The 15,571-nt window shown below is 42.9% G+C and overlaps 1 protein-coding gene and 1 pseudogene across 9 annotated transcripts in view; one reads left to right on the top strand and one right to left on the bottom strand.

Moving 5' to 3' along the window:
• hdac4 (histone deacetylase 4) overlaps positions 1-15,571 on the top strand; it is a 382,917-nt gene that overhangs the window by 256,984 nt on the left and 110,362 nt on the right. For 8 of the 9 annotated variants that reach the window (XM_033024530.1, XM_033024529.1, XM_033024526.1 and 5 more), the window contains one exon: positions 5,204-5,442. In XM_033024530.1, coding sequence (XP_032880421.1) covers positions 5,204-5,442 — 239 coding nt within the window. The remainder of the gene's footprint in view (positions 1-5,203; positions 5,443-15,571) is intronic. The other variant, XM_033024525.1, reaches the window with a different exon arrangement.
• Positions 3,701-4,941, bottom strand: LOC116975657 (annotated as a pseudogene).

Below are 15,571 nucleotides of genomic sequence, written 5' to 3'. Positions count from 1 at the left end.
TCATTAATTAAAAACAAACTAATTGGAATGTAAAGGAAAAAAACCCAAAGGTTACATTTTAAATAATGTTGGTGATTCCACATTAAGGAGTGGGTTGCACGAGAGGCACTTGCTATAGTTGGCATAAAGCTGCAGGTTAGGTGTGAAGTACATTCCCCTCTTTTTGGGTCAATGTTATGAAACACCCTGTTCTGCAATAATTACAGGAATAGAACATCCAGCCCCAGTATGTTCCATAGTTCTGCACTGTGGTGCACAGTGCAAGTCTGGAATAAACTTGTGTGCACTGCAGCTAGCTGGCGGTCAACATGATCCACAATTGAAAGGATCCACAATTCCTAAGATGGTTTGCTATCAGGTTTGTGATCTAAGCATATAAGACCCTCGTGCTTTTCTTGTGTGTTAGAGGTAGTGGAGTTTAAAACACGCTCTCCCAATTTTTTTATTAATTACATTCTGGTGGTTTCACCATTAGTTGCTCACCATAAGAATTTTTTTTTAAATTTAAATTGTTTCTTTTATTTTCATCTATTTTCTATTAATTTGAGGCTTTTCCTCCACTTTCCAAAAATACTTTTAGTGGATTACTTTTACAGTTCAAACTTATTTTTCTGTATAGATCAGAACAAATGTGAGCTGAGATTTTCCATTAATTCCCATGATTAATATAATCTTTATTCATCAGAGGTATTTTTGTAATTTCTTTGGATTTGCAATTGTCCAAAAGTGCAAGTATTTAGGACAACTTAATGGCAATAAAAGTTTCGTATTTCACAGTGTGCAGACAGTAAATGTGATGATACATGTATTAAATCCATTCATCAATCATGTGATCCTTTACCCTTGCATTTGTCGAAGAGAAAGTTCACGGAACAAAATTTGTTCATGACTTTTAAGATTGGATGCATAGTGATTTGAAGTATAGTTCAGTGCAAATCTTTGCTGAAGAACTAGTCCTTTTCACTGCTCTTTACTTTTCTGATTAGCGTGCATGACTGAGTGACTGTCCCGCTCATACTAAGAATCTATACAAAACTAAAACTGATCTTGTTATCTTCCAGTTTGCGCGGTCTTTGTATTCGCGCAAAAACGGTACACAATAGCGCTACGATTTTTCGCCAGCGTACTCACGTTCTCCTCTGCTGCGAGTGCACCGAGTTTCGTTCCGATCGGGGGTCTAATGTAAAAGTTATCAAGGTTTAAAAATCATGCATGCGCAGATTGATCTCCTCTCCTGCCAGTCGGCGCCGCGTGGATTGGTCGTTTCTCCTGTCACTCCGTGGGACGGTCCACCTGCACCATCACGTCGTTACTGGAGCTGAGGGAAGCTCTGGATGGCCGGCGGAGGTCTCCAACCAGACACAATATTCGGAGGGACCGGAAGCGGCCCCGCCCAACCTAGCCTGGCGCGGAGATGTCGCCAAACGGAAAACGGAGACTCTACTGGAGCTGAGGAAGGCTCTGGAGGGCCGGATCTAGATGGCCTGGTCTCCAACCAGACATAATTTTCGGAGGGACCTGAAGCAGCCCGGCACAACGCAGCCCGGCGCGGTGTCGGAGATGTCGCCAGGCGGAAAACGGAGACTCTGTTCCAGGCGGAGGAGAACTATCAGCGACAAGCGCACGCTGTGAGTCCTCAGCGCACCGTCAGCTACAGTCCCTTCCCCTCTGGTCCCCCTCACTGGCTCCTGCCCCCTTCTGCCCTGTCTTTTCTCCGAGCTCTCTTTCCCCCCCCCGCCCACAACCCCCCCTGCCCACACAATCCCCTCCCCCACCCGCCCACAAACCCCCTCTCCGGCTCCACAACGCTCGCTGCCCCGCCCCCACAAGCCATCCACCCCTCCCCCCCGCTCCCACACCCCTTCCCCCACAACCCCCTCTTGCCCCCAAACACCCTTCCCCCCTGCCCACACACCCTTCCCCCTTGCCCACAAACCCTTCCCCCACACCCCTCCTCCGCACAACCCCCCTTGCCCCCACAACCCACCCTTCCCCCACCCACACACCCTTACCCCCACAATCCCCCCCGCCCCCACAACCCCCATGCCCCCACAACCCCCATGCCCCCACAACCCCCCCACCTCACACCCCCCCGCCTCACACCCCCCCCGCCTCACACCCCCCCGCCTCACACCCCCCCGCCTCCAAACCCCCCCTCCTCACACCCCCCCCGCCCTCACACCCCCCCGCCCTCACACCCCCCCGCCTCACACCCCCCCGCCTCACACCCCCCCCGCCCCCCAACCCCCCCACCTCACACCCCACCCCGCCTCACACCCCACCCCGCCCTCACACCCCACCCTGCCTCACTCACCCCCCCGCCTCACTCACCCCCCCCCTGCCTCACTCACCCCCCCCCCTGCCTCACACCCCCCCCACCCGCATCACACCCCCCCCCCCCGCCTCACACCCCCCCCGCCTCACACCCCCCAGCCTCACCCCTCCCCCCCTGCCTCACCCCTCCCCGCCACCTCACAACCCCCCTGCCTCACACCCCTTATTAAACTAATATAAATCATACTGTGTTGATTAAGAGAAATGTGGTCTTGAGAATTTCTGAACTTGTTCTGTTTGCTATAGCAAAATTAATTCATAATTTTATAATCATATGCTGATATTAAAGTTAAAATTGATTAACTTCATTATACATTTGCTTGAAATGGTGATAAGAGTACTAAAGTTTGCTGTGCCTTTTCAGAATTTGAGAGGATATTGTCAATTGGCTTTCTTGATGTTAATCTTGTGATGCCAGTTTAAAATTAAGAAGGCACTGAAAGCATAAGCAAGTTCTTAGTGAATGTTACAATTTGATGCAATATTATGGGCACTTTTGGAGGAAAAATATTAGTGGGGGGGGAAAGTGGAAAGTATGGGAAGAGATTTTTTGAAGGATTTCTCTGTTCGACGTTCGCGATTCATAATATCGAATTATGACGACCTGAATTCAACACAGTCAGTTAAGGTTATGTACTGGCTTGATGAACTGTCTAGGTTCATTTCTTTAGCAACTATTGAAAATGTTGCAAAAATTGTATAATTCACTATTGTATGATTCAGCTGTCATTTATTTTAACATAGTGCACAACCATTTACAAACCTCTTTGGGGCCATTCTTAATAATTACATTTTGATTAATTTGTATCTAACCGAACAATTTTAGTTGTGTTTAAAGACACAAATGACATATTTCTCACTGTCTTACATTGCCTCATCACTTCATCACCACTTTCCCTCGGTTCCATACATTCCTGCTTCAGCATTCTGCTTGGAGCCGCCCCTCTGCTCACTGCCACCTTGCCATTGCTTCGCCCATCCCCTTAACATTCAACACTCAGTTCCTTCTCCACCCTGCTCATGGCATCAGAACAGCTGACCAATCCCAAAGTTATCCCCTGCCTGGTCCCTGTCAGATCCTCACCTGGATCCGAATGTAACAAATACACTTCAAGGACACTGAACATAAATGCTTTGGTTTATTCGTCTGCATTCCTCTACATCCTGGCAACATGAGTCTTCTGACCTTTCTGACTCATAGGAATACATGGTACATTTAAATACGATGTTAGTTACCATGACAACCCTTCCTTATCAAACAAAAAGGATATCCGCATCACCACATTGTAAACTGAATATTCCAACACCATTTAGGATAGGGCTTTCGGTCCATCAATAATGCATCGTTTTCACACGTCAATACATCTCATAGACCTTGTGTCTCTTGGGTAGTTATCTCTGACGTTTTGATCTGACGACTACCTCTGATGAAGATAGTCACTGACCTCGAATTCTGGCACTCTTCAATCACAAGCATCCCTGTCCTTAGTAGTTCCAAAAGATATTTCTCTTATAATACCAGCACTACTGAGCTTTTCAGGTGTAAGCTGCAAACCGAGGAACAATGCTCCCCCCAGTGGCAATAGCTGTCAGCTCATTTTAGGGCCACCAACCCAACGTATAGTGGGAAGCTTATTCTAGAGGAGCAAATGGTTTGCTTCACCATCAAACCCCCACTGGTAAATAGGTAGTTTGGCACCGGCGTTTTTTACGTGATTGATAATTTCTGCAAATTTATCCTTTACATATTTTTGCAAGGCCTTGTAATCTTCCACAGAGGTCACATCAAGCTTATGCTTGCTTTTTGGTTTTGGTGGTTCAAATGGGCACATCAAAATTGCAAGCTTTGTATCTTTTACCACCTTTGGCATTTGTGGATGGCTAAATTCTGTGTCCACCACAACTGCTTTAATTAACTGTGTGTCCTCAAGTTTTCCACCAACTTTACCTTCCACCTTCATCAACTCAAAATCTGCATCCTTGCACTCCATATCAGCAAAAGATAGGACAGCATTCACAGCTATTTCTGCCATTTGTCTGGCAACAATTAATAACTTCAGAGCCAAGTGCAGTCATAGCTGTTTGAATCAGGGGCTCTGTTATTTAGATCAACAGGAAAGCTGTCACTGATCTTGTCCAGTTGCTCAATGCGAGCAGCCAATTTGTAATCATCAGCTACACGAATAGGATGAATACCATGATCAAATAATTGTTCAGCTCATTCCAACACCTGTGGTACCATCGCCAATTTCATCAAGCTCCAACATCAATTTAGCAATTTGATGCTTCACACCCATCATACTTAAAATGGTAGCACCATCATTGGTGCCCATCACTTCTCCATCCTTGTCCGCCATTATTTTTCCCAAGGACTTTTGGTCCAAGGGATGTTCTCAGTGTATTTGACACTGCTTTTGCTGCTATACTAAGAGACTTCAGCACCTCCAGCCCCGTCAGCCCTCCTGGTCCTTGATGGTGATGAAGGGCCGACCATTTTCATCGAAAGCGAGCGGCCCGATAGCGGACATGTTGGCGGTGGGTCGGTCGGCCCTTCGGTTGGATTTAAATACGACATCAGTTACCGTGACAGTCCCAACTTCATTTGGAAACACAGGCAGACACCAGGGTGCTAACAGAGTTATATTTGTGAAAGATATGACACGTTAATCATTTTGGGGAGCAGTTAGTCTGAAAAGTATTATCATATGTTTTTGTTCTTTGATGTTGTTTTCCACTGAAATAAAATTACTCATTCAAAATGTGTAAATTTGAAAATGGCTGGTTATAATAGCCTCCTGTTGCCACAATTAATCAAAAGCAATTTTTCTTCTTTCCTTTTTCCTTCTGCTGTTTCTGCATTATATCTTAGACTGGTATCTTTCAGGATTGGGAGCGTTGCCTATTCATCCACAATCGCTTGTTGGCCCAGACAGAGTTTCACCTTCTATACACAAGCTTAGACAGCACCGTCCATTGGGGAGGACACAATCTGCACCACTGCCACAGAACGCTCAGGCCCTGCAACAGTTGGTCATACAGCAGCAACATCAACAGTTCCTGGAGAAACATAAGCAACAGTTCCAGCAACAACAGATTCACATTAACAAGGTTAGTGCCGAGGCAGCAACTGCATTAAGTGATCCTGAGGCTCTGCATTTTTTATATTGCATCCATTTCAGAGGTATGAAAATGAATTTCTCCTCGTAGCAGCAGCTAAAGTACAAGTATCGAAAAAAGTAGTTCCAAACCTAAAGCGCACAACTCTCTGGATATGCGATGGGATCATCAAGAGTTATTAAAGAGCCTCATCAAACAACTATAATATTTGTGTTTAAGAAAGAACTACAGATGCTGGAAAAATCAAAGGTAGACAAAAATGCTGGAGAAACTCAGCGGGTGAGGCAGCATCTATGGAGTGAAAGAATAGGTGATATTTAGGGTCGAGACTCTTCTTCAGACTGATGTGGGGGCGGGAAGAAGAAAGGAAGAGGCGGAGACAGTAGGCTGTGGGAGAGCTGGGAAGGGGAGGGGAAGGAGGGAGAAAGCAAGGACTACCTGAAATTGTAGGTCAATGTTCATGCCGCTGGGGTGTAAACTACCCAAGCAAACTGTGAGGTGCTGCTCCTCCAATTTGCGGTGGGATTAACTCTGGCCATGGAGGAGGCCCAGGACAGAAAGGTCGGATTCGAAATGGGAGGGGGAGTTGAAGTGCTGAGCCACCGGGAAATCAGGTTGGTTAATGCGAACTGATGCAACTGAGGTTGGAGGAGGTGCAGGTGAACCTCTGCCTCACCTGGAAAGACTGCTTGGGTCCTTGGATGGAGTCGAGGGGGGAGGTGAAGTGACAAGTGTAGCATTTCCTGTGGTTGCAAGGGAAAGTGCCAGGGAAGGGGGTGGTTTGGTGGGAAGGGACGAATTGACCAGAGAATTACGGGGGGAGCGGTTTAATCCACAAAGTAATATTTGTGTAATTCGATAAGAAAGTTTTTTTAAATGGAAATAAACAAAAGTATATTTGTCATGCTAGTTATATAAGCCATTGCAGTGTGTGTATCATTCGTAACCCTCACGGGTATATTTCATGAGGGGGGGGGGGGGGGGGGTTAATTTATCGACTGGACCATTCAGGTTCAGAAAGGTTGGGAACCACGAATGAAAACTTATTGGAGTTAACTTGTTGTGAGATTCAGTGTAATTAAACTTTAGCTCAATCTATTTCATTCCTAGTATGATTGTGAAACTGTCAATTGGCACAATTGAGTATGTTCTTGTGCTTTCCAGTACCTTCTAATTCAAATCAACAGAACCCGGAGATAGAATCTTAGCCATTACGTCATCATAACTAGTTGTCATACAAGTATGTGTTGTTTTTTATGTTTCTTGGCATTACACTGCATTCCCCAGAAAGTAGAAGGAAACCCATGTAGATTAAATTGCAAAATACAATACTAAATTGAGTCCAGAAGATATCTGGGCACATGATGGGCAGGAATTAGTGTAATTCTTTCTGCTGGTATTGAGGGATTTACAAATAATCCTTGAGTATAGAGTGATCGGTGAGTCGGTGGGGGCCCTGCGAGCCGGCAGCCCTGCCAGCAGCGTGTTAGTTTTTTCTACTTTTTTTGTTTTTTTAGTGTGTCTCAATGTGTGTTTTTAATGTTTCTCTGTGTGTCTTGTGTGGGGGGTGGTGTGGGGGGGAAAGGGGGAAACCGCTTCGGTCGCCTCCTCCACAGAGCCGACTTTTTCCATGTCGCCTCCCTTGTGGCCTAACATCGAGGATCGGTGCGGTCTTTCCCGGAGACGCGTCCGAGGCTTCAGCAATGGGCGCAGCGAGGACTCTTTCGTCGCGGAGCGGGCGAGCCCTCGCCGAGGGTCACCGGAGGGGAGCGCTCCGTCCGCTGGCCCGCGGCAGCCTGAAGCGCGGTCTGCGGAGCTCCTGCTGGCGCGGCGTCCGGAGCCTGGGATCCCTCGTTGGGGACCCCGGAGGAGAAGAGCTCCGACCGCCGGCCCGCGGCCAACTTCTACCGTGGGTGTGGTGGGGACTTACCATCCGGAGCGGGATCCCTCGCCGGGGATCCCTGGAGAGGAGCTCCGACTGCCAGCCCTGCGGTCTGCGGTGCTTCTGGCTGCGGCCCGGCGGGGACTTTAGATCTTTGACCGCTGGCCTGTGACCTACACCAACTTGAAGACGCGATCTCCGGTGGGGAGGCACCAATTCAGGACTTACCTGGACTTATCTTGTCTGCACATCTGGACGCCCGCACGGGGGAAATGGAGGAGGACTGACCAAATTTTATGCCTTCCACCACAGTGATGAATGCTGTGGTGGATGTTTGTGTTAAATGTTATTGTGTATTGTGTGTTTATTATTGTACCGCTGCTGGCAAATTCATTTCACTGCACTTTATGTCTTGACTTGACTTGATCTAATGATATACATTTGACTATGTTTCAAGAGGATTGCAGAATTATTCAAGAGATTTCAATTTTCAGATTCCTGGTGAAAAGGGACTTAAGATGATTTAGGTTATATTTGTTTCTAAGAATTAGAATTTCCTTTATTGTCATTCAGACCTTACGGTCTGAACAAAATTTCGTGCCTGCAGTCATACATATAATAATACAATAATAAACAACAATAAACACAAATTAACATCCACCACATTGAGTCCTCCAAGCACCTCCTCATTGTGGTAGAGGCATTTGGCATTTTTAACTTCTTATTTTTCAATTTAATATATCAAAAATATCGTGGTGTCAAAAACGCAACGACCGTTTACGATATATTTCCCAAATTTTTAAAATTAAAAAAAAAGATTTTTTGACATAAATTGGTCATCAAAACTAAGAAACTGAGCCAATCTTCAATTTGGCGACACACTGTCTCTTGTTTACTTTTTGTACGGACCAAGTCGCTAACTTCATTCCTTTGTGTCAACTTCGGGAAGCTCCGCAACAACCGTTACGGAGACATTTTACTTGCAAAAAAATCAGCCCAAATCAAACGATCCGACAAATCGGCCATCGATGTCGCTCAGATCCATAAGGTAATGTACCGTTTAGATCGCATCGGTGAAAATGCTTGGTTTTCGCTGGGTCACCAAAATGAAAGTTTTTTTAGTGTCCTCCGCAACGTGCGTTTGTGTGTATGATATGTAACGCGCGTTACATTGTCCACTCAGATTAATGCAGTATTCTATTACATGATCAGGTAAATGAAGTGGAAATGGTGTTTGCAATTTTATTGTTCCATGTGGTATTCATAAACATAGAAAGGATTAAGAAATATGTTTACTTACTGTGCCAAACAGGTCACTTACACCATGCAACAACCGCTACACAAAATGTGTTTGTGTGTTCTGATGCCATTTTCAGAAACTTGCCATCAATATGCTCTCTTTTCTTATATTTGTTGTTGATACTATGTTAGTCACAAACCCAGCACTCTGTTAACTTTTTTTGAAGGAATTTGAAATTTGTCCCCATTTGTCACAGTTTTGTGTGCTGTATTGTTAAAAGACACATATATTCAAGGAAAGTATAACTGGTGCATTCAGCAAGCAATTTGGTGGAGAGCCATTGTTATAGACCACAGCAGTCACATGATAAAAACACAGCACTGTACTTTTGGGTTGAAAGTTCCAGGATTTTGTCCTTGTATTGATATAGAAATTAGCATATTATCACCATATTATTCCAGATCAAAGCAGTATGTGACGAAGATTATTATCAGTATGGTGGCTTCCCAAATGCCTGTTTCTCTCAAATTTCTAGGTGGTATGCATCGTGGCTTTAGGAGTTGCCATTGATGAAACTTTGGAAAGTTGTTGCAGTACACTTTATATCCTGCTGATAGGAGAACAAGCAGATGCTTAAGCTGGTGCATGAGTAATAGTTAAATGATCAGCTTTGTGCTGAGCTGCTTGAAAGTTGAGTTCTTGAAGCTGAAAGCAAGTGGAGAATTTTCCATCACATTTTGAATATGTTGTAGAGTATAGGGACATATCTATCCATGCACTGTATACTTGTATATATACTTATGCATCTTAAATATGTATGTCATGTTTTATACTTTAGCAATATAACAATGTATTTTTTATCATGCCAATAAAGTTTTTAAATTGAAAATTGAATTGATAACAGAAGAGGTTTAGAAAGACAGGAGCAAGTAACTTGTCACAGGATACGGTCTCTTATAGCCAAAAATATTTGTAAAGTTTTGTATTGGGTCAGTGGTGACTCCAAGATATTGATGGTGGAGATTTGACAATGGTAATGCTGATCTTCATTTGATATGCCAAAAGGTGATCAATTTATTTTTGGTGGTTTGGTATGATTATTACTGACTATCAGCCCAATCCTAGCAAAGAAAGCTTGTAGTTTATCACAAACTTGCATTTGACGGCTATTTAAGAACTTCCATCTATGGAAGTGAAGTAAGAATACACGATACTCCATGTAATGCTGTTTCTAATTACTGTTTGAATAATATTGAATTGCCCTTCAGAAGTGGTGAACAGCTACAGTTGTTCTGTTGAAGGAATTCCAACTGTCTGTTGGGTGGATTTTGGGGATCCAGACCAAGCAACAGTAAATTTGCAAGTCAGGATTTCATCTGACTTGCAAGGGAAGCTTCAGGTGGTTGTTCTGTTGTACAATGTGAAAGAAGATATAGTTCTGATGTCTTCAGCTAACATCTTTTGGAATGAAGTGAAAGAAAGCAGAAAGAAAACGGATTTTCCCACGGCATTTTGAATTGTTCCTACAGATAATTCCATGGAATTGATATTGATTTGTTATTGATACTTATAGTGATAACATCTGGTAGAAGCTATTTTTGAATCTGTCGTTTTGTGCTTTCAACACTTTCTGCTTGACAGAGAGGGGAGAAAAGAAAATAGATACAAAGTGCTGGAGTAATTCAGCAGGTCAGGCAGCATCTCTGGAGAAAAAAGGATGAGTGGTATTTCAGGTTGGAACCCTACTTCAGACTGAAAGTTGAGGGTGGGGAACTGGAGGTAGGAAAAAGCCAGATCAAATTAGGGCCAGCAGCAGATGACCAAGGAAGGGTGGAACCCATAGTGGCCCATTGTTGGTTGAGGAATAGTTGATAATGAAGGGATATAGGGATGTGAATAGTGGAAAATAGTGAAATCAACGTCCATATCGTTCGGTTGTAAGCTATTCAATCAAAATATGAGGTCCTGCTCCTCCAATTTGCGTGTGGCCTCACTCTAACAGTGGAGGAGGCCGAGGACAGAAAGGTCAGTATGGGAAGGGGAGTTAAAATGTTTGGCAGCTGAGAGAATGCGTGGGCCTGGGCAGACTAAGTGTTCAGCAAAACCATCTGCACTTGGCCTTGCCCACACCGACAACAACGGACACAGTTGATGAGGTTGGAGGTGGTGCAAGTGAACCTCTGCCTCACCTAAAAGGACTGTCGGAGTCCTTGGATGGAGTTGAGGGAGGAAGTATAAGGACAGGTGTTGCATCTCCTGCAGTTACAAGGGAAAGATCCTGGGGAGGGGGTCGGATGGGATGAATGAACCAGGGAGTTGTGGGGGGAATGGTCTCTGCGGAAAGCAGAAAGGGGTGGAGATGGGAAAATTTGACAAGTGGTGGGATCCCGTTGAAGGTGGGGAAAATGTCGGAGGATGATATGTTGTATGTGACGGCTGATGGCGTTAAAGGTGAAGAGAAAATGACTGGTCATTGATTATGTTAGCTACTTTTCCGTGGCAGTTTGAAGTAAGGATAGGGTGCGGGGGGATCCTGGTTATTTATTCACTTTTTCTATAATGCTAGATGTGACATTTCTTCCCCATCACCTAGGTTTAGGTTTATTATTGTCACGTGTACCAAGGTACTTTAAAAGGCATCTTTGCACTGCTATCCAATCAAAATAGATAATGCTTTACATGGATACAATCAAACCAAACTCAAATACAATAGGTAGAGTAAAGGAAAAGATACAGAGTGCAGAATATAGTTCTCAGCGTTGCAACGCAACAGTTTCAGAGAGAGACAAAGTCGAATGTCCGCAATGGGGTAAAGGTGCTAGAAAAGAGTAAAAAAGAGATTTGAAAGATTAAAGTGGCTGTATCGGATGATATTAGATCCTCCCCTGGGACCAGCACACAAAGACTTGTCAGGTTCCTACGCCATGTTGCTCTCTAGGTTCCCTATCAATCTAATCCCCCTTTATGATACTAGCTAGAGAATTAATGAGAATTAGCCCTTAAATCAGCTTGAATTTAATAGGAGAGGGTTAATACCTGGAGCTGTTGAGTTCACCAGAGCTTCATCCTACATGGGTGGAGTGGGGTGGAGGGGTGATGCATGTTTGTGGATGGTGCGTTAAACCCAACCACTTTGAGGGTCATTATGAATTCAGTGGGCTGAAGAGCCTGTATCTGAGTTATATGAACTGTTTGTGGACTTTGGAAAAGGAAGGATGAGAACCCACTATCCTGTTTATATCAATGGGACGATGGTGGAGAGAGTCAACATTTCAAATTCCTGGGCGTGCATATTTCCGAAGATCTTTCCTGGACACAGCACACTGATGCAATTATAAGGAAAGCACATCAGCACCTCTACTTCCTGAGAAGATTACGGAGATTCGGTATGTCAAAGAGGATTCTCTTGAACTTCTACAGGTGCACAGTAGAGAGCATATTGGCTGGTTGCATCATGGCATGGTTCTGCAACTTGAACGTCCGGGAGCAGAAACGACAAAAAGGCAGCCAACATCATCAGAGACCCACATCATCCTGGCCTCGTGCTCATTTCACCACTGTCATCGGGAAGAAGGTACAGGTGCCTGAAAACTGTAATGTCCAGGTTCTGTTGTGCTGCAGCAAGTAAGAATTTCATTGTTCTATCTGGGACATATGACAATAAAACACTCTTGACTCTTGGCTGTGTGATTCTATGAGAAATGAAATTATGGCAAGTTTCACTTTTATGTTCTGTTATTTCATTAGTGCAGAGCCATTTAGTGAAATGAATTGCAATATCCACTTATTGTAACAAAAAAAATGTTGACTGATACTTAGAAAATGTAACTAATAAGTCTGGAATTTATTACTAAAGATTATATGTATCACTAAATATTAATTTTGGTATTACGATGCCATGGATTTTGAGTTTGAGTTGATCTATTATCACTTTTCTAAAGTGAGGCAATATCCTTTGTGGGTCAGTCTGATTGCACAAATTGGCATGCTTGCACGCTTATTTTTCCCCAGTTAAAGGTGAAAGGAACAGTGAGCCAAGTGCAACACACGGCACCTGTTTGGCATGCTTGTAACAAAATACAATTCAATTATTCTTTAACCCTTCTGATTCTCTGAAAATGAAAGAAAATTGAGATAAAATGAACCAGCCATGCTATACATATTTATTAAGAACTGCTGGAACAGTTTAGGTGCTAAGAATGACTTAGGAACATTTAATAGTATTAAAATGCACAGATTAAAGTGCTGGAATGGTACATTATTCACGTGTTCTGGCATTTTGGCTCCACATTTAATTATGGGATTTAAAGGGTTTTTTTCAGATCATAACCTAATGGATTAGATATATCTGCTTTTTACAATGACTATAGATAGGAAAGGCAGGAAGCCAGCTTGACAGAAAAGAAGCAATATATTCAAAGCAGCTGGCTTTGAATTTCTTCATTGAGGATTCAGCACATTTCATTTCAGAGATGTTTTATAGATAAAAGCATAGAGAAACTGCAAAGAGAAAGAAAATGTTCAGCTTGAAGCATTTTTCTCTTCACAAATGCTGCCTGACAACCTAAGTATCTCTTGCGTTCCCTGTTTTATTTTCAGAATACAAGTGTTTATAGTTTTAGATGTTCAATCCATGCTTTACAAATATTATACTAGCTTAATTGCAGTACTTGCTCATTGTTTATAGATTAAAGCTAAGATTGCATAATCTTCTGACGTCAGTGATGTTCTTTTGGAAATTGGCCACAATGTTCTGCGTATGCCTGCTGTTGACCACATCAAATAAGAGTATGCATGTGGTTTATTAGCATGGTTGTCAAGACAACCCTCAAGCCCTTACGTGCATTTGCTGTCACGCAATTTCTAATGGTTATTTATTGCTGTGGGGTTTTTTTAATCCTAGAGTTATTTTTAACCAGTAGTAAGATGCAGAAGTTGACTTCAAATTTTACCATTACTTTGAAGTCTCAAAATTGTTCCATTAATTCATAATTAACTACTTTTTATCCAGTATGTATGGTAAGGCTAGCATTCTAAACTCCAATGTGACATAGGGAATTGGCAATTTTAAGTTTTTCCCATTTGAGGGTTATCTGATTAATTATACCTAATCCCTCTGAGTTGTTGGATTGAGCTATGTCGGGTTTTCTGTTTGCCTCCTATGCACCAGTAGTAGCATTTGTCATCTCCACACTACTTTCTGAATCTTGTGTCCAACCTATTTTTTTCTCACCAACTTATTCATATAGAGTTTTTAAACACAATAACACATTCCATGCTATAGAGGTACATATATTAAGATGATGAATAAAAACTTAGTCCAGAATACAAATTTTAAAGAGTTTCATAAAAGAGTATAGAGTAGTAAAGAGACAAGACATTTATGGATTGAATTCCGGAGTCCACATAGTTGAAGGCAAGGCACTCAGTGGTGGAACAAAAGAAAACTAATCATGCCAAAATTAGAGCAACATAAATATCAGGGTTGAAAGAAAATGGACATAGAGCAAAAGGAGGTGAAAGACAGTGGGTGGTAATGCAAGAATGAAAATTATTTTAAGTTGATACATTGTTAGACCAATAACGTGTGAGACAGCAAGCACAGGTGTTAATTGAATGAAACTTCTCACAAGTTAGGGCATGAGCAGCAAAGGCTTAGATGGGTTTAAGTTGATAGTGAATGCAAGATGAAAGACTGGGCAGGAGATCCTTGAAATCGGAGCTAAAAGTAACAAAGGCACTAAGTACCACGGGTAAATGGACTGAGGTATACATGGAAATAGCTATATAACAGGAAGAAGTAGGGGGTCTTGGCCGTGGAATAGATCAACAATTGTTAATCCATGTCAGATAGGAAGCCTTAGGCTTGGTGGTGGATAGAGTTGGTGACTAGGGAGCAGTATTTTATAGAAGAGATTTGAAGGTTATGACTTTAGTCTTCATTTCCATTGTTTAATTGGAGGAGTTTATGCTCATCCAAAGTTTACAGTTGGACAGGAACGCGTGTAAATTCAAATGCATTTGCTGAGTCTGAACAAACTGGTGATTAGATTGAACTGAATCTTAGCATGTGAAACACTATCTTTAATAGTAAGATTAAACGAGAACTTACCAGTTTGAAGTTTGATCTTTATTTTATGAGGAGTAACGTTGAGGGATTACATGAAGAACCCGCCAGGACGCATGCGTGTCAATCTTCAAAGCAGCGGTGTGAAATCACAGATAACAGTAAGTGAACTGAACATAGTAAGATTAGAGAACTAGGATACCAGTTGACTTTATGATTGAGGGTGGGCGTGGAGGGCACGTAATCCCTCAACGTTACTCCTCATAAAATAAAGATCAAACTTCAAACTGGTAAGTTCTCGATTAATCTTACTATTTTACTTCGGAGTCACGTGAGTGACTACGTGAAGATTTTAAAGCTCTGTGATTTCATGCCGTAGAACGAGTCCATGCCGCACAGACTGCCGTAGTTGACTAAGGGAGGAATTATGTTAACATATTCAAACATGAATCAGACATTGAAAAATCATGATGAATTTATTAACAAACAAATTATAGCCCCTTTATATGGGGTAAATCATAGGACAGAACTTAAAATAGATTCTGCAAACGTCGCAGGTTTGACCACCGGTTTGTTATAATATTATTGAAAGGGTTTCTCTTTGGACCATCCTGCTGTCCCCAGGATGTGGTCCATGGGTACCTCCAATCCCCTAGCTGCCGATGTAGCTGCAGCCCAGGTTAAATGAGATTTATATATGTTAGTATCCACCCCGGTTGTATCCACAACCGCCAAAACCTGTCTAAGCCATCTGGAAATAGTTTGTACAGATACCCTTTTATGGGGCTGTTTATGGCTGAGCAGTATGCCATTTCCTTGCCTCTGAGCTGTTTAGTGACCTTCATGTATAGTAATAAATGCGTCATAACGCATGGACGATCATCTATCGGGTATGCTCTGAATTCCAGTTTGAGGCCTGATGATCCCGGTC

This window comes from Amblyraja radiata, chromosome 7 (assembly GCF_010909765.2).
Source record: "Amblyraja radiata isolate CabotCenter1 chromosome 7, sAmbRad1.1.pri, whole genome shotgun sequence".
Classification (NCBI taxonomy): Eukaryota; Metazoa; Chordata; class Chondrichthyes; order Rajiformes; family Rajidae; genus Amblyraja; species Amblyraja radiata.
This window is presented reverse-complemented; position numbering and strand designations above follow the sequence as displayed.